This window comes from Marmota marmota, unplaced genomic scaffold, assembly GCF_001458135.2.
Source record: "Marmota marmota marmota unplaced genomic scaffold, marMar, whole genome shotgun sequence".
Lineage (NCBI taxonomy): Eukaryota > Metazoa > Chordata > Mammalia > Rodentia > Sciuridae > Marmota > Marmota marmota.
In genome coordinates this window covers 966,938-992,037 of record NW_025999871.1, presented here as the reverse complement: position 1 = coordinate 992,037, position 25,100 = coordinate 966,938, and the positions used below count along the sequence as shown (strand labels likewise).

General features: G+C 43.6%; 2 protein-coding genes across 9 annotated transcripts in view; one reads left to right on the top strand and one right to left on the bottom strand.

The window, feature by feature from the left end:
* Sqstm1 (sequestosome 1) overlaps window positions 1-9,089 on the top strand; it is a 12,196-nt gene extending 3,107 nt beyond the window's left edge. The window contains exons 3-8 of one of the 3 annotated variants that reach the window (XM_015506390.2): window positions 119-348; window positions 447-588; window positions 1,375-1,455; window positions 5,695-5,909; window positions 6,252-6,447; window positions 8,285-9,089. In XM_015506390.2, the coding sequence (XP_015361876.1) occupies window positions 119-348; window positions 447-588; window positions 1,375-1,455; window positions 5,695-5,909; window positions 6,252-6,447; window positions 8,285-8,442 (1,022 nt within the window). In that variant the 3' untranslated portion in view covers window positions 8,443-9,089. Of the gene's footprint in view, window positions 1-118; window positions 349-446; window positions 589-1,374; window positions 1,456-5,694; window positions 5,910-6,251; window positions 6,448-8,112 lie in introns of all 3 variants that reach the window. The other 2 variants (XM_015506391.2, XM_048784713.1) reach the window with 2 other exon arrangements.
* Mrnip (MRN complex interacting protein) overlaps window positions 1-25,100 on the bottom strand; it is a 27,946-nt gene extending 2,846 nt beyond the window's left edge. Inside the window, exons 1-8 of one of the 6 annotated variants that reach the window (XR_007341168.1) lie at window positions 24,946-25,100; window positions 21,340-21,399; window positions 19,954-20,042; window positions 15,385-15,472; window positions 12,357-12,508; window positions 11,649-11,736; window positions 9,941-10,042; window positions 9,755-9,769 (exon numbers count right to left, since the gene is read on the bottom strand). Coding sequence is in view for 4 of the 6 variants with exons in the window: in XM_015506392.2 (XP_015361878.1) it covers window positions 9,287-9,769; window positions 11,649-11,736; window positions 12,357-12,508; window positions 15,385-15,472; window positions 19,954-20,042; window positions 21,340-21,399; window positions 24,946-25,011 (1,026 nt within the window). In the remaining 2 variants the exon portion in view is untranslated. The other 5 variants (XR_007341169.1, XM_015506395.2, XM_015506392.2 and 2 more) reach the window with 5 other exon arrangements.

The following is a 25,100-nucleotide window of genomic DNA, read 5'->3' as shown; positions in this document are numbered from 1 at the left end:
TGAGTAGACTCAGCAGGATTGGAACCTTGCTGACTTTGACAGCCCTATAGTAACAATGGAAGGGGAGGCCTTCAGGGAGGCCTCACTTAACTGCTCTCTCTCTCCCCTCTCCCTGCAGAGAAGAAGGAGTGCCGGCGAGACCACCGTGCCCCATGTGCTCAGGAGGCACCCCGCAGCATGGTGCACCCAAATGTGATCTGTGATGGTTGTAATGGGCCTGTCGTGGGAACTCGCTATAAGTGCAGTGTGTGCCCAGACTATGACCTTTGTGGTGTCTGTGAGGGGAAGGGCATGCACAGGGAGCATAGCAAACTTGTATTCCCCAGCCCCTTTGGGCACCATTCTGAGGTAAGCAGGCCCTCTGTAGCCCTGAGGTAAGTTCAGGGTGATATGAGCCTGTGACCCTGGACCCTCACTGCAATATCCCTTTGCTTACTCCTCCCCAGGGCTTCTCTCATAGCCGCTGGCTCCGGAAGTTGAAACATGGGCATTTCGGTTGGCCAGGCTGGGAGATGGGTCCACCAGGAAACTGGAGCCCACGTCCTCCTCGAGCGGGAGATACCCGCCCCCACCCCATGGCAGAATCAGGTGAGCCTGGTGTCTGAACTGGCTTTTGAATGGTAGGAGAGTAGCCAGGCAGCCCATGTGCACTGTGGAAGGGCCAGCAGAGCTGCAGGACCCTTAGCCAAGTCTTCCCCTTGTCTTGAATTCCTGCTATGCCCACAGTGGGGGCTCAAATGTCATTTAATCCTAAGAGTCTTATAGAAATAGAGTATCATTTCCATTTGACAAATGGGAAAACCTAGGTGTCTAAGTGCCCAAGGCCACCAATTTCACCTGCATGTCCCTTCCTGCCTTACCAGGCTGCCCTCCTGAGATGCCCTTGAGGTATAGGTAGGGAGGCCTTCCCAGCCCCCGGATCTCTGATGTGTACTTCCGTCTTTTGTGGTAGCTGTCAGGAAAGTCAGTACTGCAAAACAAAACACAATCACAAAGTTAAAAACTTAGGAATATGTTTGTATTCTAAAATTTGGGATTCTGGTTTCATTCTGATTTTTTTTACTATGTCCTTGGATTCATCTCATCCTCTGGGAATGTTTGTTTGATTTTAAGTGGCATATCTAGGACCTGGTCAATATCCTGCAGGGTTATGGAACACCAGGGTCAGAGAGGACAGAGAGGCCCAGGACGTGGCCCATGTAGGCTTGAGGAGCAGAGAGTGGGAGGAAGAGAAGTGCCAAGTGTGGGCTGCTGGGACAAGTTGTCCAGGATGGAGACTACCTGGGATGATAGGGACCTTGTCATGAAGGTGCTGGGACTCTAAGGGTATCAAAAGTATTGACTTAAAGATATTTTTGTTTGTAAAAACAAAAGCTTCTGGTCCATCGGAGGATCCCAGTGTGAATTTCCTCAAGAATGTAGGGGAGAGCGTGGCAGCTGCCCTCAGCCCTCTGGGTAAGTGAGCTTTCTTGTTCCTCTTGAAGATCAGCTGAGTGGTTTGGTGACTCAGTGCACACGTGGCCTTTGTTCAACTTTCACCAGAAATGCTGCAGAGGAATGGGCAATCTACTGGCATGGTTTTGTAACCTCACATCAACCTTTGTACCCTGGGTATCAAGGTCAAATACCCTGACAAATTCTTGATCTTTCCAAGTGAAGTGGAATTAGTGACTATTTCAATGGGATAATCCTGATATGGAGGTGGGCTGGCTTTCAACTTCTGTCTGTAGGGAACAAATATCTGAATTTTCTGTAAGCTGAGTTTTGGCATTTGGATCTGAGGATTTGAGTAGTACTTAGTTGAGATGCTTTTTTATGTTTGCTTCCTTTTTGTTTGCAAACCCCAACCATTTCCTGGGTGCTACCTGAGTGCTACCAGAGTGCTGGTATGGGGGAAAAGGAGATAACGGAGTTAGGTCCTCTTGTTGATACTAGGTTCTGGTACTTGTGGGCACAGACTAGTAGGTAGGTGGGGTGGGTGAATGCAGTGTGCCCTTCCAAGATTGCTGTAACCTGACCCTAGGCATGGGCTCCCGTGGAATATCTCTGAGTCTTTCAGAAGCGTCTGCCACATCCTTTTAGAGCCAGGAGGTAGGTGTTATGGGGCTAAGCTTTGTAACAAAGAGAATTGGCTAAGGCAGGCAACTTCTGGTTTGAGATTCTGATGGATCCAGGATTGCAAATGAAGAGAGAACTCATGATTGTACCTGGAGCCTGTCCAAAGTCTGAAAGAATGCTGATTAAGGGGTACCCAGTCCCCACCAGCCACTTCATCCTATGGCTGCTACTGAGATCTCCTCTAACCTAAGGCCATTCTGTTTTTTCTCCAGTTCTAGGGATTGAACCCAGGAGTGTTCTACCACTGAACTACATCTCCAGCTCTTTTTATTTTTTATTTTGAGACAATGTCTTGCTAAGTTGCCCAAGCTGGCCTCAAACTTAGGATCCTCCTGCCTTACACTCCTGAGTTGCTGGGATTACAGGTGTATACCACCATGCTCAGCTAGAACTTTCTTTTTTGTGATGCTAGGGATGAACCCAAGCACATGCTAGATAAGCACACTATTGCTGAGCTATACCCTCAGCCCTAGAATTGGTATTCTTAAGGCTTCCAAAGGGGAGGACATAGTAGAGCAGTAATCGGTTGTAATTGGGAGATAAGTGCAGACCCGTCTGTCACTCACTTAGGCCATTGTCATGGTTTGAAAGATGTTAGTTAAGGTTTGAAGGATGTTCATCCATAAAATGGCTTTTAGGGACTGTGGACAGCTTCTCAGGAAGATAAGTAAATCAGCATTGGTTCTCAAGCCATGGTGAGAATCAAAATCACCAATAAAGGTTTTTTGGGATATACATTTTGGTGGGTAGAAACTACTAAAAGTATTATTAATATAATCTCAGCTATTTGAGAGAAAGAGGCAGGAAGATCACAGGTTTTAGCCTAGCTTGGGCAACTTCATTAGGCCCTATCTTTAAAATAAAAAGAGCTGGGGATGCAGCCCTGGTGTAGAGCACTTATTTAACATGTGTGAGTGGGGTTTGATCCTGAGTGTTGCAAGAAATTTTTTAAACCCAGAGCCTTGCAAACACTTTATCACTGAGCATCACCTGAAGCCCTAATAAAATTATTTTGAAAAACAAAGTCCTTAAACAGAATAAAAAGCCATTGAGGGAAGTTACAAAACCAAGTCTAGATTCAGGTGGGAACTTTGAAATAGTTCCAATCCCCTGGCCCTTACCTTCCTTATTTACAGTAAGTAGGTCTTGGTGGGGTTGGGATCTCTGTGTTTTGGAGGCTTCCTGGGTCACTCAGGGACCCACTGAGACCCATCTATGCTGATGGACTCAACTGGATTCCCCACTTAGCACCTCTGGGAGTAATTTTTGGAAGTGCTCAGAGATATTTTGGAAGTAGAATAAAGATCTTTGCAGGTCTTTGAAGTGAATGGAATAGGCTTTTTCCTACCTAGGGAGGAGCCTGGAACTCTACAAACCAAGGAAAGTTTCCAGAAAATATGACTGGATATTTTTAATCGAGGTGAGCCATTTAAGGAACAGCTTGGACTCGGATATTGAAGTCATGAGTATTTTCCTTTCCTTTGTCTATGAGGAACTAAATGTAGGTCACTCACGTGTTAACCGCCTTGAAGGGACAGTTCCCAGAGCAGAGGCCCCCAAAGGGGAAGGAGTTAGCAGTGACCTTCCAGAAGGCAGTGTGTGTGTAGTGAGTTGGTGACTTCAGGTAAAGAGCAAGGCCTGCCTTTGGCAGGTCCATGAGAGCCAACTGAATGAGAATAGCATTAAGGCCAGCAGTGCTCCTGGCTCAGAAGTCATTGACATCTGGAATACAAAGCAGCAGGGCCCTTTCTCATCATAAATGCACATACAGGTTTTGGGGGCAGCAGGCCACAGACTATGGAACATTTTTTTTTTTTTTGGTACCAGGGGATTGAATTTAGGGGCACTCAAGCACTGAGCCACCTCCCCACCCCTATCTTGTATTTTATTTAAGACAGGGTCTCACTGAGTTGCTTAGTGCCTTGCTGTTGCTGAGGCTGGCTTTGAACTCGCGATTCTTCCATCTCAGCCTCCCAGATTACAGATGTGTGCCACCATGCCCGGCCTTGGAACATTCTTATAATGAATGAAATCTCAGGGTTTAATTATCCAGTTGTGGAACCCCTAATTCTATAATTCCTCTGATCCTTTCATAGGAGATATGCATCCTACACCCATTTAAAAAAGATGGAAATTATAAGTGTTCTTTGTACTATTCTTTCAACTTTTCTGTTTGTCTGAATCTTTTCATAATGAAAAGTTGGAATGAAAAAAAAAAAAAAAACTTTTTTTTTTTTTTCTTTGTGGTACTGGGGATTGAACCCAGGGCCTTGCATGTGCTAGACAAGTCCTGGACCAGTGAGCTATACACCCCCAGCCCAATCTTTCTGCAAATTCTTCTAAAGTAACAGTAAGGAGAGGTCATGCAAAAAAGGTATAAAGCAAGCTGGGCTTGGTGGCACATGCTTGTAATTCCATTGACTCTGGAGGCAAGTCCCACATCAAAACTTACTAGAGCCCTGGGAACAGAAGGGCTTCTGAAACTCCAAAAGCTTGGGAATAGAAAGAACACAGCGTGAAGACAGTAGAACACAGTGAGTTTCAAATGTTGAGCTAAAATGATTTTCAACTTGGAATTCCATAATCATAAAATGATTGGCCAGTGTCATGGCACACTCCTGCAATTTGGGAGGCTGAGGCTGAGGTAGGCAAGTTCAAGACCAGACTCAGCTTTAGCAAGATCCTGTCTTAAAATAAAAATATAAGAAGAGCTGAGGATGTAGCTCAGTGGTAAAGTACCCCTGTGTTCAATTCCCTGGTCCTGCAAAAAAAAAAAAGAAAGCAGGGGCATATAGGAAGGAGAGAGAGAAAGGGCACTTCCAGGATGAAGGAGAAAGGAGAAGGTTGTTTTTTTGTAGGAGCTGTGTCCCTTCCCAGAGAGCAGCCTGTCCAGTCTCATAGGCTGCACATTGAGCTTGCATGGTCTGCCTGCCTTCCAGACCTGAATACTAGTTTGAATTTGTATCTGTCCTGTCATGAGGCCCCTACACGCAGACACAAGGTGTCATGTCTCTAGCACCATGGCTGGGGCCTTCTGGCCACATGTAGTATTGGGCCCTCACCCTGTCCTCAGAGTCTGGCCCTGCCTGCTATGCAGCCCTTTGTCCTGCTTGATTAGGAAAAACAAGGTCTTTCTGTGGGATTTTAGGCTTCATTGACCTTGAATGTTAACTGAAGTTAATGTTTTACTAAGTTGGAAGAAGGGAAAGGTCCAGTATAGTGGATGACAGCAGAGTATTTCTAGAAGTTCAAGAGGATTTGGAACCATACTATTGGGAGAAGCAGGTCAGCCCCTGAGATGGGCTTGAGTGCCACAGACCCAACCCTCATGCAGTGCTGGAGTGTAAGAGTTTCCTAAGGCCACAGTCTCCCAACACACTGAGATCTTTTGTTTTTAATTTTGAGACAGGCTCTCACTAAGTTGTCTATGCTGTCCTTGAACTTGCAATCCCGGCTCAGCTTCCTGAGCTGCTGGGATTATAGGAGTGCACCACCAAACTCTGCCCAGACACTGAGATCTTATCTGCAGGTAGGTCATTGGGATTTCATAGCTTTTGTTTCCTCCTCTGCCTTTAGGTATTGAAGTTGATATTGATGTGGAGCATGGAGGGAAAAGAAGCCGCCTGACACCTGTCTCCCCAGAAAGTTCCAGCATGGAAGACAAGTGTAGTTCTCAGCCAAGCAGCTGTTCTTCTGAACCCAACAAACCAGATGGGAATGGCGAGGGTATGGCACAATCGCTGGCAGAGCAAATGAAAAAGATAGCCCTGGAGTCGATGGGACAGCCTCAGGTAGGCCTGCTCCCTTCCTTCCAACTGAAACTGACTGACCTAGTGCCTTCTGCCTCTGTTCTTCAGCCTCATCCACAGCACTTATGCAGCCTGAGGGGCCCCATCACTGTTCCAGGGTCATGTCTGTGGCATTAATTTACTCTGTGAATCTTCTGCTAGAACTTTGTAAAGAAAAAATACTTGTTTTCTGCGAGTAGGTCACTGTTGCCTGTAATTCCTTGCCAGCCTGACAGGCAGATAACCAGCCCCACCTCCATCCACATGGTCTCTTCTAGGAATTAGTGGTGTGGTCAGGTTGCCTGTCATATATCTTTTGTATGCTCATGGTGAGGTATATTCCAGGAACAGATGGAGTCTGATAACTGTTCGGGAGGAGATGAGGACTGGACTCACTTGTCTTCAAAAGAAGTGGACCCATCTACAGGTGAACTGCAGTCTCTACAGATGCCAGAATCAGAAGGGCCAAGCTCTCTGGACCCTTCCCAGGAAGGACCCACAGGGCTGAAGGAAGCTGCTTTGTACCCACATCTTCCACCAGGTAAGTGATTTTGGGTATTTTTTTTTTTTTTAATATTTTTTAGTAGTAGATGGACACAATATCTTTTATTTTTATGTGGTACTGAGGATTGAACCTAGTGTCTCACACATATTAGGCGAGCAAATCTACTACTGAGCCACAACCCCAGCCCCTGATTTCAGGTTTGTTTGAGAGTGTCCTGTCATCTGATTTCAGCCACATAATCAAAAGAATGGCATGGCTTCTACTCTGGGGCTTGTTTATTGACATGAAAGAAAAGTAGGAGTTGGTTTTGTCCTCTCATGTCCATCTTGAGTGAGATAATAAACTAAGCTAATTTTAGTAATTTTTTTATTGATTAATTTTAGTAATTTCTAAAACTTAACACCAGACCAAGAGTTAAGACAGATGTGATATGTGTACCATGACACATGCTGATAATCCCAGCTTTTTGGGAGGCTGAGGTAGGAGGATTACAAGTTCAAGGCTAGCCTCAGCAACCTAATGACACTCAGTCTTTTTTATTTTTTAGTTGTGGATGGACACATACTTTAATCTTATTTATTCATTTTTATGTGGTGCTGAGTATTGAACCCAGTGCTTCACACATGCTAGGCAATCACTCTGCCACTGAGCTACAACCCCAGCCCATGACAACCAGTCTTAAAATAGAAACACAAAAAGTGCTGGGGTCAAATGTAATAACAGAAGCCTGCACTGGGTTTGGCATTGGACTTGGACCATCTGCACTGTTATCTCATGGGGTCACTGCTAAGATCCCCATGGAGATAAGGTGGAGGCCAACATGGGAAGTGCACAGCATAGAAAGCAGGGCATGGTGGGGAATGTAGCATTGTAGAGCGAACACCCTGAATTAGAGAAGCAGCTGATACCCAGCTATGACTCCTACTTGTCATACTGATGTTGAGTAAATTATCTCTAGGCCATATTCAACTCTTGAGCTCTAATATGTATCTTCTCTGCCTTAGAGTACAGGGGTAGCAAACTGACCTATATATGAATTATTTTTGCATTTTTAAATGGTTGGGAGAAAGTTAAAGATATTTGACTTTGAGATTAAAATTTCAGCGTTGGGGCTCCGGTGGTGGCTCAGTGGTAAAGTGCTCGCCTACCACGTGTGAGGCACTGGGTTTGATCTTCAACACCACATAAAAAAATCATTGTAAATAAAGGGTGTGTGTGTGCACGCGTGCGCATGTGTGTTTTAAGATAGGGTGTCAGTGTGTTGCCTATGTTGGCCCTGAGCTCCTGGACTCAAGTGATCCTCCTGCTCCAGCCTCCCTAATGGCTGTGACTGTAGGTGTGCGCCACCATGCCTGGCAGTGGTTTTATTGGAATACAAGCATATCCTTTTGTTTACATATCTGGCTCTAGTGGCAGAGAGGTGTCAAGACTATCTAGCCTGCAAAGCAAGCATAAGTCGGGCATGGTGGTGTGTACCTGTAATCCCAGTGAAGGCTGAGGCAGGAAGATTGCAAGTTTGAAGCCTCAGCAATTTAGCGAGACCCTAAGCAACTTAGACCCTGTCTCAAAAAGGGCTGGGGATATAGCTCAGTGGTTAAAAAAAATATCTAGGAGTTCAATCACCAGTGGCCCGCCCCCCAACCTTTTTAAGGCAAGCCTAAAATGTTTATTATCTAAACATTTTATTCTTCCTTTATAAAGGAAAAGCTTGCTGAACCTGACTCTGAGGGTTCCTGAGAGTAAAGGATCCCATGGAAAGGTTGGCCCTCAGAAGATACTAGGTGCTTGCTGGTGAAGGTCAGAATGCTGCTGTGTCTGGGGTCAGGTGGGGCTCAGTGATGTTCTCTTATGGTTTCTGGATTGTGTTTGGCAGAGGCTGACCCCCGGCTGATTGAGTCGCTTTCTCAGATGCTGTCCATGGGGTTCTCGGATGAAGGCGGCTGGCTCACCAGGCTTCTACAGACCAAAAATTACGACATTGGGGCTGCTCTGGATACTATCCAGTATTCGAAACACCCACCGCCATTGTGACAACATTTGTGTATCTATCCCATACTCCTTTTTTGTCTCATAGTTGCATTGAGTTAGCATAGAACAGCAGGGCCTCTGTAAGGGCCAGTTTATCAGCATTCTTCTTCCAGAATCCATGGGTGGGGATGCATGAAGTCATTCAGGGCAGTGGGACAAGTGACATGAAGGGAGAGTTCCAAGTGTGTGAGAAATGGAAGCAGCTTGCCCTCTCCAAGGCCTTGCCCTGGCTAGGGAGGGCAAGGACATGCCTGCGTACTCCTTCTCTCCCTGCCAGCATCACACCAGCAGTTCGGAATATGTCTTGCCTAATGGCTTTCTGCTTTTCCTTTTTAAAAAATGATTAATAGTACACTGACATTTATTTTTCAACAAATGAGAAAGTTGTCAGGGAGCGAATGGAGGAGGCTCCTATAGGAGTACCAGGGATGGCGGGTAGCCAGGTTGTGGGTTTCCTGCTTGGTACTAGATGGGCTCAGAAGGGAGGTCTGAGCTGTGGTTTTCATTGAGTATGCCTCCTTGTGTCATGACTGCTCTAGTTTTTTCATTTCCAAATGTGTCAACTGCTTTTAAAGTAAGAAAATCCCTTTGTAGCCATCCTGTTATCTGATTTGTAAACAACCTATAATTAAACGGTACAAGCACTTTAATTGACAATGATGTCCTTCCTTATTGGTTGCTGATGAGAGAAATACCTGTTTTACAGTAATGTTTATTGTCTACTCTTGGTTGTTCTCAGATTACACTCCTTTAAAAGCACCTCAGGAATTCTGTTTCTGTGGCATAGTAGAGGAAATGGGCACATGTAACACATGACTCTAAATACTACAGTTATGATCATCTCAGTTTACAGATCATCATCAAAGTCTTCCCCTGTTGTAAAGAGACTACATAGTTGCACAGGTGGGGCCCTCTCTACCCCCTGGACCAGAGGAGTCCCTGTGCTCCATGACTGCTGAGGGGAATTCCTGCAAGGCCTAGGTCTGGACATGGGAGTGTATGTGGCCTGAGGAAACTGGATGGTGGTGGTGAGCCTGCTGGGATTGCCTTCCCTTGGAGTCTCAGTCCTAGGGGTACCTGGTTCAGCCTGTGTTGGGCTGGCTGACCCAGAGCCACTGTGCAATGGTCTTGGCACTTCTGTGTCCACAAGTGAGCTGTTCCCAGGTGAAAGGAGAAACCGTGCCCATTTAGAAGATGGGGCCTGAACCTGTGGCGCAGGACTTGGTAGTTTCCACCGAGGAAAACTAAGCTCCCTGGTGTTGCAGTGCACAGAGTTCTGGAGGCAGTGGTTGCTGCCTCGCTCCCCGGTCCTGGTCAGGCCAGTATATCCCTGGGTGAGAAATCAGAAATGGCTTCCGTCAGGCTCCACACTGCTACTGCCTCACTTCTGCCTGGGTGCTGACCCTTGTGCTTTAAGCTCTCCTACTTACTATGGCGGGCTGGAACATGCCTTGATTTCGACATTTAGCAAATCAAAGTGAATAAACACCCTCCACCTCACCCCAATCTTCTGCTAAATCACAGGACCAGGTTTCCCAGAAAGACATCTTCATGTCATTAGGTGACCCATCCATTGGAGACTTTCAGATCAAGTCAGGGGTTCCTGAAAGGAGATGTGAGCGGGAAGGACTTAGAGACTGTCTAGAGAGGACAGAGACGCCAGCCTGCTTACTCTTGGCCAGATGGAAATATCCAGAGCCATGAAAACAACTATGTAAGTAGTTCACAGAGAGGTATGAAAGAGGTGCTTGGCCTGGCTTCTCCCACTTCAGGAACCAAAGATGCATTGAAAGTTAGTTTCAATACCTACAAAAGGACTTTTTTGGGGGCGGAAGGTACCAAATAATTGAACTCAGGGGTACTCAACCACTGAGCCACATCCCAGCCCTATTTTGTATTTTATTTAGAGATAGGGTCTCACTGAGTTGCTTAGTGCCTCTCTTTTGCCGAGGCTGGCTTTGAATGCATGATCTCCTGAGCTGCTGGGATTACAGGTGTGCACCACTGTGCCCAGCTCCTGCAAAGGGATTTGAAAGTAGAGGTGGTGGGTGTCTGTAATGCCACTTCCCAGACAAGGGAAGAAACTGGTCTTGATGCTTAATCATGGCTTTGCTGCTGAACTTGCTGTGACCTCACTGAACCTTTGCAAGCTTTAGTTCCTTGCTTTTAAAATGACAACAGGCTATGGTAAGATTAAAATTTACAGCCCAGGGACTGGCACTAGATTAGATAACTTACTACTGTTATTCTGTAATCTAGAATATTCAGGGCCACAAACCTACCTGGGGTAACTAATTCATGGCAACAACAAAGTTTGGACTTTGTTTCTTGACTGTGAGCCAGTGTTTTGCACAGTCTGAAGCCAGGCATAGATCTTAACTGATGTCATCAAAGCAATAAGCAGTGACTGAGGAGAGTTCCTCTGCCTAATTCCTTGGGCTCCCACCACAGTGCTACACTCTGAAGCGCTGAATGTGCAGAGGGGCCTGCTAGGTCCTAAGCATTAGGAAAACATCCTCAGTGAGAAGAGTGCCTGGGAGGAGGGAGTGTGCAGCTGGGGCAGGGCAAATGCACAGGAGATCCAGGGCAGGAGGACAGAGATCTCCCCTTTGCAGGATGAAGATGTATGAACATGGGAGGGATATAGGATATGGGCCAGAGAAAGGTGTGTTGGCTTTAAATGGAAAAGAAAAATCCCCAGGTTGGGCTGGGCACAGTGGCTCAGACGCATACAGCAGCCACTTGGGAAGCTGAGGTATGAGGATCACTTGAGCCCATGAATTTGAGAAAAACCAAGTCAATACAGCAAGATCCTATCTCAAAAAAACCCCAAATCTTGCTGGGCATATTGCCACATACCTGTAATCTCAGTGACGTGGGAGGCTGCAGGAGGATTTCAAATCCAGTGCCAGCATTGGCAACTTAAAATAAAAAGGACTAGGGGCGTAGTTTAGTGGGAGAATATTTCTGGGTTCAATCCCCATTACCAAAAAAACAAAACAAACGAAAAAACAACCACCACCCTTACAAATCAACTTATAAAACAAGAAAAATTCCACGGGTAGATCTGCTGAGTGGTAGAGATGGTTAGCATGCCCAAGGCCCTGTGTTTAATCTGTGTGTGTGTGTGCACGCGCACATGCTCTCTCTCTCCTATGTAAGCTCAGTGATGATGGATCAGAAGAGAAATATTATTCTTCATCACTGACCTCCTGGGATTCCAAGGTGACTTCAGCATCATCTGAATCCTGGACAACAAAGCTCTGAGGAGGGTGGTCTGTGCTCTGGCTCCATTTCCTGGCAGAGAAAGTGCTATCATGTGCTGTCAACAACCAGTTTCCCCAGAGCCTAACTCCATGGTCATTTGGCCTGACCCAGGCTAGGGAGGAACCCCATCCCTTACAGCTTCCCAGGTGGCTGCCCAGCAACAGTCCAGGCAGTCCATTTTTCTGCCCTATATCTTCTTGTTAGAATGATCTTATCTGAAACTAGAATCTACCTCCTGAAAGCACCTGCCCTGAGAAGCCATCCTCAGTGCTTAGCCTAAAGCGACTTCTAGAACACTCACTGAAACAGAGGAAATTTAGAGGAAGAGAAACCCTGAAAGTCTGAGGTCTTTGCTTCCAAGATCCCAGGCACATTGGTCATTCTGGCCACAGTTCACTTTGTCAACCTTGCCCTTAATGATTCTCTCCAATTTCTGTATAGTCTGAGACACTCAGTATACAGGTTGCCCATGCCAGTGTCCTCCGAGTCCTCATCTCCTTGTGGCAGTACCCAGGGACAGAGGGGGCTGGCAGTGATGGCTATCCCCCAGCTTTCCTGCCCACTGGCATATGACACTTGGGCTGCTCCTACTTTGGCCAACAACTAGAAGCAGCTCATCATTCCTTCTGGATTACAGACCCACTTGGCACCTTTTTCTGGGCAGGGCTTGATTGAAGGGAGGGCCTAGATGCTCTGGGTTGGATGAGGGCTGTGTGTGGAAACATACTCCTTCTGGCTCCTGCTCTGGGCTGCCCTTGTCTAGATACTTCAGCCAGCGGTTCTCCAAGGGCTGGGATTTTTCCTGCAGGTTGGGAAAGAGGCCACTTTGATAAAAAATCATCAGCTTTGATACTTAGGTATGAGGTCTTAAGACCCATGTTTCCCTCATTACCAGGAAAGGCACATGGCTGAAAGCTGATGGGGATACAGCTGCCCGAAGACAACAGTGGAGACAGTGTACATTGGTCCAGGCCTTGTGCAGGGCACAACTTGTCAAGAACCTTCCAAAGATCTATGCTCCTTGACTCAGGATCTCCAAACAACCAAGGCACAAAGATGCTTGTCACAGGGGTGAGATATAGCTCAGTGGAAGGGCCCTTGCCTAGCATGGCTAAGGCCCTGTGTTCCATCCCCAGAAATGCAAGGGGAAAAATCATACTCATGACAGGGTTACAAATAATAGCAATTATTTAATTATAATAGTTGGACATGGTGGCACAAGCCTGTAATACCAATTGCTTGGGAAGTTGAGGAAGGAGGATCACAATTCAAGGGCAGACTGAGCAACTTAATGAAACCCTACCTCCAAATTGAAAATAAAAAGAACTGGGAATGTAACTCAGTGGTACTGTACCCTGGGTTCAATCCCCAGTACTACTACTACTACTAATGGCTTAAGTGGAGAGGCAACTAACTGCCCCCACAATAAGGGAATTAGCACTGGTATGCCCACAATATTCTATAGGTACTCTTAAGCTTTATAATAATAATTATTATTATTATTTTTTTTTGTGGTGCTGGGAATTGAACCCAGGGCCTTGCACATACTAGGTAAGCCCTCTGCCATTAAGCTTTTTAAAAATGAAAATCATTGAAAGTTACATTTAGAAGAATGATATAAAACTTTAGGATGTAAAAAAGTATCTTTTAATAAGAATAATGAAGTACCCATAATCCCAGCTACTCAAGAGGCTAAGGCAGGGGGATAACTTGGGCCCATCCATTTGAGACCTGCCTGGACAACATATGCAAGACCCTGTAAAGGGATCAAATGGGAAGCACACACAAAGCTGTCAGAATGGCTGTACTTGAGTGCTTATGAGCACCTCCCTAGTTTACAATAAAAATATGAAGACAAAGTAATGAGAGGACATGGCTAGTGTTATCCTGTGAGCAGAGCAAAGCTAGGTAGTTGCTTTGCTGGTGGACAGTTTTTCCCATTTCTTCTGGCTCTGGCAGGACACAGAGCTCTCTCTATGTGCCCACAGCATCTCTAATGTACCCAGAAGGCCACCCACTCAGTCACGAAAGCTGTCACACACACTGCCCACCTGATGCTGTCTGAGTGCCAGGTGCAGACGACAGCTAACAACTGCATGTTATTCCTGCTCCCAGGAAGCTCCTGGAAGCTCCTAGAAGGTCTGGAGCAAAGGAACATGAAAATCCTGGTATTTGATACCAGCTTCCTCTCTTTATCAAAGGGATGCTCAGAGTGCTGTGGGAAGAAAGCGGCAGCTGCACAGGAGGTAAGATCAATCTAAGTTTGGAAGGAGTTCTCCAAGGAGATTTATTCTATTTTATGGAACGAAATACTCAATGTTGAGTATTGTAAAGATTTATGCACATGGCTAACTCCATCCTTACAAATGGTACAGGTTCCAGGGGCTGGAGTTGTGGCTCAGCAGTAGAGTGCTCACCTAGCATAAGCGAGGCACAGGGTTCAATCCTCAGCACCACTTAAAAATAAAGAAAGGTATTGTGTCCAACTAAAATATTAAAGAAAAAACCAAATGGTACAGGTTCCAGTGATTTGGACACAGAGGCAGGAGAGTCTAAAATTCAAGGCCAGTGTGAGCAATTTAGTGAGATCTGACTTAAAATTAAAAAGACAAGTGATATAGCTCAGTGGTAAAGTGCTTTTGGGTTCAATCCCTAGTATCAAAAACAAAACAAAAACCCCCAAATGGTAGAGGATTTATTTGTATTTGTTTCTTTTTGTTAGTACTAAGGGACTGAACTTGGCCTCAGGCATGCTAGGCAAGTGCTCTAGCACTATGCTATATTCCCAGCTCTTGTTTTGCAGGTTTAATTTTGGTACGGGGATTGAATCCAGGGGTGCTTAACCACTGAGTCACATCCCTGGCCCTTTTTATTTTGAGATAGGGTCTCACCAAGTTGCTTAGGGCCTTACTAAATCACTGAAGCTGGCTTTGAAATCTTGATCTTCCTGCCTCAGCCTCCCAAGTTGCTGGGATTACAGGTGTGCTCCACTGTACCCAGTTTGTTTGTTTTTGAGCAAGGGTCTTGTTATGTTGCCCATGATGGCCTCAAATTCCTGGATTCGAATGAGCCTTCTGTCTCAGTCTCCTGAGTAGCTGTGACTACAGTCCACTTCTAGGCCCAGTGACTAATGAATATTCTTAAATAAAAATTATAAGAGGCCATAGTTTTGGACTAGGCTCTTGTACTACGACCTGACAGACCAGACTAAAAACTAAAATGGTCTCACTTATGCTAATGTCCCATATCACCAAACTGAAATAAATTTAATCTGAAATCAGGAGACAGGTAACAGCTTAACTTTCCAAACAGGCCAGTTTCATTGGACACGATAATGAAGTTCCCTCTGCTTTAATTCTTACTCAAAAAAAGGTAACCTGAAGTGAACTACTTACTTGTCTATTGTTCTATCTTCCTGTTCCCTCCTTACAAGAAAAATAATTTTGAAATGACCCATCTATTCTTTGTTCTTTGTTTCTGCTTTCATTAATTCTACTTTGTGAATAAAACCAACCTCTTATTCTAGTTTATGGAATAAAGTATTGCCTGATTCAAGAATCACAAATGAAGTTGATTGGGATCTTTAAACTAACTGTGTTGTAATTTCTTCCTTTGGCAACACATAAATGGAATCCCTTAGGAGACACAGAGAGCCCAGAAGGCAGGGCTAGAACGTACCTGCAGGCCTACCTGTGGGATCCCATCCTCAGCCTGCTGCCCACCTGCATTTTCTTCTTTGCCAGCAGTGACAGCTGCTTCCACAGACCTAAGGGAGAGATCATGTGCAGGTCCTTTATAAAATGGGAAGAGAAAGGACAAGGAAGATGAAGACAGGAGGATGCAAGGATCCAGCCACAGATTTCAAAGATTGTTTTGGGGAATCTCGGGGACATAGTTCTGTTGTTCTGATGTGGTTCTGTCATCTTCCAACAATTTAGATGGCCTAGGCAGAGGGGGTATTTGATTGAGGCTCGTGAAAGTCACTATCAAAAGGAAACACGATGCAGGGCCAAGAAGGCAGACCCTCAAAGTAGAAACAGGAGTTGGCATCCTGACTTTGCCAATGACCAGCTGTGTGTGACTTTGAGTATAACACTGGATCCCAGTTTTCTTATCTACAAATGGGGATAACACTGTACCTGTGACTACAAAAATAAATAAGACAATATGTGTATACATATCCTATGCAAGGCCTGGAATTTGAAGTAGTGCCAGCTGAATTCTTGCAGCACAGAGTCTCTCCCTCTAGCAGAGGGGACATTTTCAGCAGTCAGGGGTCTTTTTAAAAAATATATATATTTTTAGTTGTAGTTGGACACAATACCTTTATTTTGTGTACTTATTTTTATGTGGTGCTGAGAATTGAACCCAGTGCCTCGCACTTGCTAGGCAAACATGCTACCGCTGAGCCATAACCCACCCCAGCAGTCAGGGTCTTATGAGAGGCTTTACAGTTGTTGTGTTATGTCTCAAACATTACAAGGGAGGGGATTTTCCTTTTTTTTTTTTCTTTTGGGTACAAGGGCTTGAACAAACCCAGGGCCTCACACATACTAAGCAAGCACTCACCACTAGCTATATCCCTAGTCCTTTTAATATTTATTTTTTGAAAAATTTTAATTAAATATTTTTTAGTTTTAGGTGGACACTATATATTTATTTTATTTTGATGTGGTGCTGAGGATCAAACCCAGTGCCTCATACATGCTAGGTGAGCACTCTACCACTGAGCCACAACCCTAGCCCCCTCCTTTAAAAAATTTTTTTTTTATTAAATATTTACTTTTTAGTTTTAGGTGGACACTATATCTTTATTTTGTTTTTATGTATATTTTATTTTGAGACAGATTCTCACTAAGTTGTTGAGGCTTGCCTCAGCCTCCCAATTTGGGATTATGGGCATGTGCCATAGTGCCATCAGCTCAGGACGTCTTGGAATTCTGAAGACTAGCTTATCTTAAAAAAAAAATTAAATGCTACCCCTGACAAGCTGGGGTCTATTGTTCTGTCAGTTAGCTGTCTACTCTCTAGCTCTTGCTTTGTTTTCTGTGTTCTGCAATTTCATTATGCTGTCGTGTCTAAAGGCAGATTTTTATTTTTAAAATTTTTTAAACTGGGGATTGAACCCAGGGCACTTAACCACTGAGCCACATCCCCAGCCCTTTTTTTATATTTTAGTTAGAGATAAGTCTTGCTTAGGGCCTCACTAAGTTGCTGAAGCTGGCTTTGAACTTGAGATCCTCCTGCTGCAGTCTCCCAAGCTTCTGGGATTACAGGTGTGTGTTACCACACCCAGCAGGGTAGATTTTTTTAAAACTTTTATAATTAATCAATTGAGGAGTACTTTATACCAAAATATACTCACTTAGATACATATTTGGATGAGTTTTGATAAAACCATGCTTTTGAAACTACATCCCCAATCAAGGCAGAAATTTTTATCACTCTGAAAAGTGCTCTTGTGCTCCTTTGCAGCAATCTGCATACTATACTTTATTTTGTATCTGGTTTCTTTTACTTAGCAGTTTTGAGATTTGCCCATGTTGTCTTTGGTGCTGAAAAGTATTTGATAGTATGAATATAGCAGAATTGGTTTAGTCATTTATCTACTAATATATCTAGATATCTAGACTCTCACTAAAATCATACTATCTTGAGTTCAATAAGCATTGAAATAAATCTTGATATCAGATTATAGAAGTCCTCCGACTTTGTTCTTCTTTTTTTTTTCTTTTTCAATAATGGGGACTAAACCCAGGAGCACTCACTACTGAGCTATATCCTCAGTCCTTTTTCTTTTTTATTTTGAGATAGGGTCTCACCAAGTTGTTGAGGGTCTTGCTAAATTGCTGAGGCTAGCTTTAAACTTGTGACCCTCCTGCCTCACCCTAGAATCACTGGGATTATAGGTATATGCCATGATGTCCAGCTCACTGAATTTTTAATTTTAATGAGATTACTTTTAATTTTTCTTTCCTTTTTTTTTTTTTTTTAGAACTAGGGATTGAATCTAGGGGGTTCTTAACCACTAAGCCACAGCCCCAGACATTTTTATTTATTTATTTTTCGAGTCAGGTCTCACTAAGTTGCTTAGGGCCTCACAAAGTTGCTGAGGCTGGCTTTGAACTTGTGATCCTCCTGCCCAGCTTCCCGAATTGCTGAGATTATAGGCATGCACCACCAAACCTGGCTTTAATTTCTATAAACTCTTTTTGAGTTTTTTTTCAAATATACCTGGCTATTTTCTAAAGTCCCTCATATTAACCCCTTTTTATTTTGTTAAACATATCAAACATGAAATATTATAAATTCTGGAATCTTTGTGAGCCTGACTTTTCTGACTTGTTTCTGCTGTCTTTAGTCCTTGATGACATGCTTCCTTGAATGTTTAACAATTTTTAAATATGAATACTGGGGTTGGGGATGTAGCTCAATGGTAAAACACATAGCATTCATGAGATCTTGGGTTTGACCCCCAGCAATATACACATACACACACACAAATCAATTTAAAAAATCTGAGCTGGGTACATTGGTGCATGGCTGTAATTTCAGCTACTAGGGAGGCTGATGACATGGGAGAATTTTGAGTTTGAGGCCAGTCTAGGCAACATAGTGAGTCCTCATCTCTAAATAAATATCTTGAATATACGCTCCTTGGAACTTCATCTATGGACTTTTTTTTTTTGGAGGGGGGGTACTGGGGGTTGAACCCAAGGGCACTTTACCACTGAGTTATACCCCTAGTCCTTTTTAATTTTTGAGACAGAATCTCATTAAGTTACTGAGGCTACCCTCAATCTTGTGATCCTCTTGCCTCAGCGTTTTGAGTCACTGGGATTACTGTGTGTACCACCACACCCTACTATCTGTGGGAATTCTTTAAGGTCTATGTTGGTGAGGTGTTGCTCCAGGGGAGCAGACTTCCTGGGACAATTGAAAAACAAATTTTCAGCTTCAGGCTTCTCAAATAGTGAGTATAAAAACTGAAAAGCCACTGCATGGCTTCCTGTGCTTCCAGAGTTTTAGAGAGATATTTCTCCCTCTTCAGCCAGGGCCAAGGTCAATGAATAAGAGCTTCCTGCTGCAGTGTTGAGTGTATTTGCAGTTCATTTGTGCACTAGGGCAGAGGCCTTTAGGGACTCAAGCTTTATATGGAGGTCTCCTACTAAATTTTTTTTCCTATAAAGCCCAGGCCTTTGGCTTTGTCTTTTGTCTCTGGCACCCCTCCTAGCCCCATAAATGGAGGCTTCAGAGTACCAAACTTTGCACTTCAGGTGCTTTCTCTCTGGATTTTGGCTTTTACTTCATTTTTATTTTATTTTTTTCTGGTGGTAGAGATCAAACCCAGGGCTTTGTGTGTGCTAAGCAAGGGCTCAACTACTGAGTTCCACCTCCAGCCCTAGCTTTTTTTTTTTTTTTTTTTCAACTTTTGACCACTTAAGGTTACTTTCTTTTTCTTCTTTTCTTTCTTTGTTTTTTTTGGTACCAGGAATTGAACCCAGGGGCACTTAATAAACACTGAGCCACATGTCTAGCCTATCTATCTATCTAACTATCTCTCTCTCTATTTTTTTAGAGAGGGAGAGAGAGAGAGAATTTTTTCTTTTTTTTTTTTTAAATTTTAATATTTATTTTTTAGTTATCGGCGGATACAACATCTTCGTTTTGTATGTGGTGCTGAGGATCGAACCCGGGCCGCACGCATGCCAGGCGAGCGCGCTACCGCTTGAGCCACATCCCCAGCCCAAGAATTTTTTCTTAATATTTATTTTTTTAGTTTTCAGCGGACACAACATCTTTGTTTGTATGTGGTGCTGAGGATTGAACCCCGGCTGCACGCATGCCAGGCGAGCACGCTACTGCTTGAGCCACATCCCCAGCCCCTACAATTCCTATTACACATATAGAGCACAATTTTTCATATCTTTGTATAAAGTATGTTCACACCGATTCATGTCTTTATACATGTACTTGTTTTTTTTTTTTGCATTATAATTCTTATTACACATATATACCACAATTTTTCATATATCTGTTTGTATATAAAGTAGGCTAACAGCTCATTAGTTCATCTGAAATATTATAGCTGGCATTTTTAGTTATTTTTAGGGGGAGGACGGCTCAGGGTGTTTAATCTGCCACACGTAAAACATGGAAATCTAATGATTTCTCCACTGTATACTTCCACCATCCAATCAAGATGAAAATAGGACAAGATAACGTACTCCTTTCAAATCACTGTACCTGAGTGACAGCTCTGAAACCTGTCCCTGTAGCAGATTTAATTTTTGGACATGGCGTCTACAGTCAGCACCAGAACCCTCACCATAAACCTGAGAAAGAAAAACATATATTTAGTTTAAAAAGTATTGCCAGAATGCAAAGAAACAGATATATTTGAGATGTACCTCATGGAAGACCAAACTGTATTATGCAAGGCCCAAAAATGCTTGAAGCAGCATGCAGGAAACCTAATGACTGGCTGCTGTTTCTAGAGTGATTTATAAACAGGCTCTGCAGCCAGTTTAGGTCTAGCTGGCTGCCTCACTAGCACCCTGAACTCTTATCTAACAAAGCAACAAAAAGCCCTATGCAAAATGGTTAATGAATTCCTAGTTCAATGAAGAAGCATATAATGGAATTTTCCCAGTCAATGCTCCATCTATTTCACTTAATAAAAAGGGTCACAAGAGAAGTAACACAAACTGTCAAAAATATATAAAATTATGCTTACCCTAATTGATAATTAAAGGAATACAAAATAAAATGACATGCCTTTTCCTACATAGCAGTCACCCATTTGTTCAATAAATATTTACTGAGTACCTATTATGTGGTAGGCCCTGGTCTAAGTGTGGATAATACTATGCAGCAGTGGACAAAACTCACCGTCATCAACGAGCTCTTTCTAGCAAGAGGGGACATAATAAATTAGTAAAACATCTGGCTACAAGACAGTTAACAAATGTTCTCAGGAAAATAAGGCAACAAAATAGGGTAGGGCTGAATGGGGGGCAATGCGTACAAAATTTTATGTTGGGCATTCCATGGTCAAGAAATGAATCACTGAGAAGATGACATCTGAACACAAATAGGAAGACACGAGGGAGCAAGCCATGAAAATATCAGGAAGAACATTCTAGCAAATACAATGAAACAGAAATGAGTGCAGAGACCCAGAGACTGACATGTGGAGTTAAAGTGAGGGGCCAGCTGAGAGGCCTGAGGGGAAGGTGGTAGGTGATGAAATTTTGGAGCATGAACTGGTGAGTTCCACCATAGGTAGAATCAGCTTTACAGGCCTGAGAACTGCTATACTGTTGCCATCTTGAAATTCTTTTCTTTTTGAGACTGAGACTTGCTATGTCACCCAAGCTGGCCTTAAGTTTCTTGGCTCAGTGACCCTCCTGCTTCAGATTCCTAGTCAATGAAGAAGCAAATAATGGCATTTTCCCACACACTGCTCCATCTATTTCACTTCATGGAGGAACAGGAACCTAAGGAGCAGGAGCTCTGTATCTGGTGAACTTAGTGAGAGAGAAGAGGATCCTGGCTGTGGAATGTTGGGGCTCCATGAGAAACATCTTCTGCAGGGCTGGGCCCACCTGCTTTCTGTTTATCAGAACATACCTTCAAAAGGGACTGCTTCTCTCCACAAGCCTTGCATGTCCATTTGAGACTTTTTTTCACCTACAATGAAATTTCAGAAATATAGCTTAGAGGGCTGGGGATGTGGCTCAAGCGGTAGCGCGCTTGCCTAGCATGCGTGCGGCCCGGGTTCGATCCTCAGCACCACATACAAACAAAGATGTTGTGTCTGCCGAAAACTAAACAATAAATATTTAAAAAAAAAAAGAAAAAAAAAGAAAAAAAGAAATATAGCTTAGACAATTATATAAAACAGGACAGAATTGGATGAGAAATAATTTAGCTATACCCCCAGCCCTGATGGTGGCATTTAAAAAAAATATTTTCTTAGTTGTAGATGGACACAATAACTTTATTTTATTCATTGATTTTTATGTGGTGCTGAGAATTGAACCCAGTGCCTCACATATGCTAGGCAAGTGCTCTACCACTGAGCCACCAACCCCAGTCCTGAAGGTGGCATTTTTAAGAGGAAAGAATAAACTATTTAATAAGTGGTTCTGGAAAGACTGGCCATCCATGTAAAACAAAATCAAGTTAGTTTTCTGCCGTCTGTGTGTTTTTTTTTTTTTTAATTGAACCCAGGGGCACTTAACCACTGAGCCACATCCCAGCTCTTCTTTTTTTTTTTTAATTTTTAAATTTTGAGACAAGGTCTTGCTACATTGCTTAGGGCCTTGCGAAGTTGCTGAGGCTGACTTTGAACTTGCGATCCTCTTGCCTCAGCCTCTTAAATTGCTGGGATGTAATAAAATATTTATCTCTGTAATAAAATAAATGTTACATCTGTATCTCTCTATATATCATATCTATATAAATATGTATACATGAACATATTTATATGTACTTTACAACCCAAGATGAAAATTATTATATCTTCAAAAGGTAACACAGCCTTTATAAAAGCAGACATCTAAAGACAGTAGAGATAATGGGTGAAAAAAGACAGTCCATTCAAAAGAGGACTGAGGATGAAGAGGGCTGAGGATGAAGCTCAGTGGTAGATTGCTTGTCTAGCATGCACAAGGCCCCGTGTTCAATCCCTAGCACCTCAAAAACAAAACAAATTACTATGATTAATATGTTTTTAATACAAAGATTCTAAGGACAAACAGCATTTACTAAAAATTTGAGTGGATATATCCTATGACTTGACTTTTTTTTTTTTTTTTTGTGGTACTGGGGATGGAACTATGAGCTATGGCCTCGTATCAGGACTTAGCAATTCTACTTTTCAGGATCTACCTAAAAACACCACAAAACAAATCCTGTGCATTTTCTATGGGTATATATGCAAGTAAGAAATACATCATTGAAAAAGTCTGGGGCTGGGTTTAATGGCGCACAACTGTAATCCCAGTGGCTCTGGAGGCTGATGCAGGAGGACAGTGAGTTCAAAGCTAGCTTCAGCAACTTAGCAAGGCCATAGCAACTCAATGTGACCCTGTCTCAAAATTAAAAATAAAAACGGCTGGGGATGTGGCTCGGTAATTAAGTGTCCCTGAGTTCAGTCCCTAGTACTAAAAAAAAAAGGGTCTGGGCCAGGCTTGGTGACATATACCCTCATCCCAGCTACTCAGGAAGCTGGGATGGCAAGTTCAAGGCCAGCCTTGGCAACTTAGCAAGACCTGGGTCTCAAAATAAAACTACAAAAAATAGGGTTGGGGATTTAGTTCAATGATAGAGCATTTGCTTAATGTGTGAGCCCCAGTATTCAATCCCCAGTATTTGGGGAATAAAATGTCTGGAAAGACACATATTACTGGTAACTGATTCTGGGAAGCCAGTAAGAATAAAAACAGGATCTTTGCAATTGTATAGGCGTGGGTTTGCCATTTATTCGTTGGCAAATCCACTTGATTTCTCTGGATTCCTGCTGAAATTAAATGAGATGTGTGAAACTGCCGAGCACACAGAAGACTTGTAATTAACAGGTTGACTTCCTCTCCTCAACACTCCCCCACCAAGCATCCTACTGGGGATTGAACCCAGCAGTGTTTTACCACTGAGCTATATCCTCAGGTCTTTTTATTTTGAGATAGGATCCCACTAATTTGCCCAGGCTGGCCTTGAACTTGAGATCCTTCTGCCTCAGTCTCCTGAGTTGCTGGGAGTACATGCATGCATCACTGCACCCAGATATTTTCATCCCTTTTTGAGACAGGGTTTTGCTAAATTGCTCAGGCTGGTCTCAAACTTGTGATCCTCCTGCCTCAGCCTACCAAGTTGCTGGGATTACAGGTGTGTGCCACCACAGTCACTCTCCCTCTCTTTCAAATCATTTTTTTAAATTACTTTAAAAATATATATATATATTTATTTTTACTTATAGATGGACACAATGTCTTTATTTTACTTTATGTGGTGCTGAGGATCAAATCCAGTGCCTTGCGCATGCTAGGCAAGCGCTCTGCCTCTGAGCCACAATCCCAGCCCATCAAATCATCTTTCATAGAGTTAAAAATGAGCATGGGCATGCATGACAGTATATGTGTAATGATTAAAAAATGCAAATGATTTCCATTTATTCTCAACTCTAAAATACAGTCCCCAAAAAACACCTAAGTTTCTGAGCCCCTACAAAGTTCCATTACATGCAAACTTACAGATGCATATTCAGCATCTTATTGTCTTTAATACATATTTTAAGGAAGTTTGATGCTATTCTTTTTCAAGGAATGGCAGATTAATGGGTAACTAGGAAGAAGAGGAAACCATCAGAGGTAGATACACAGTGTTAGTTGACTTCAAACTAGGGCACAAACCAGAAAAGATTAGGTTAAATTATAACCTCTGTCTTGTGTGCTCAAAGTCAGGAAAGCAAACAGATTTTAGACATATCGACCATTTAAATCTGGAGGCGTCTGTGGGTATGCTTAAACTGGAGGCAGAGGCAATCTAGTGACACCAGAGGGCGTCCAGGCGTAGACCAAGGACATTTCAACGGTAACTTGTTCACACCAGTGCCATTCCCATGGCTGCATCTTTAGTCTGAGTTCTAAAAACAGTTGTTAGAATAGATCCCCTTTGAAATTAAAAGCAAACTTCCTGACAACTGCTTTTCTGTATCCTATACTTCCTTAGTAAAGTACAGATGCAAAGGAAGCCTGACGTATTCTCTAGGTACAGCCTAGCTAAATTTACAGATGAACATCACCTGGCTTTTGTAAACCCCCGGTGAACCAGCTGAGAAGTAATCTAGCAGTTTCTACCAGCAGCCAGCGTAAGCTTGCCAGCCGGGATCCAGGCAGGTTCCTTGGGCTTGCCTGCAGCAACACGCTCCCTTTGTAATTAAATTAAGAAAGAGCCACTGCCCTGCATAAAGGATGCTATCTTCAGGGTGGGCATCCCAATTCCCTACAGGAATTCATGAAAGGCCACCTCAGCAAAAACGATTATTTCTGGTTTCTACAACAATCACACATAAAATAAAAACAAAAGCTCAGAACGACGTTATGGGTAAGCGACACCAAATAACACCCAGTCCTCAGCACTGTCACGTCTTCGGGCTCCAAATACACCCGCGGCCCGTCACATCACACCAGCCATCCCCGCGCGAGAGGAGGGGTAAGCCGGCGCTTGCCCCACCTGGTGCGCCTGGAAGAGGCGGCAGCTGCAGCATCGCAGGACCCGAGACTGCTGCGACGGCGCCATGACGGCCTCCGTCGCCCCTTGCCGCGCGCGTGCGCCCGACGCTCACGTCTCGGCTCCACCCTCTGACCCGGCTCGGCTCCTCTAGGCAC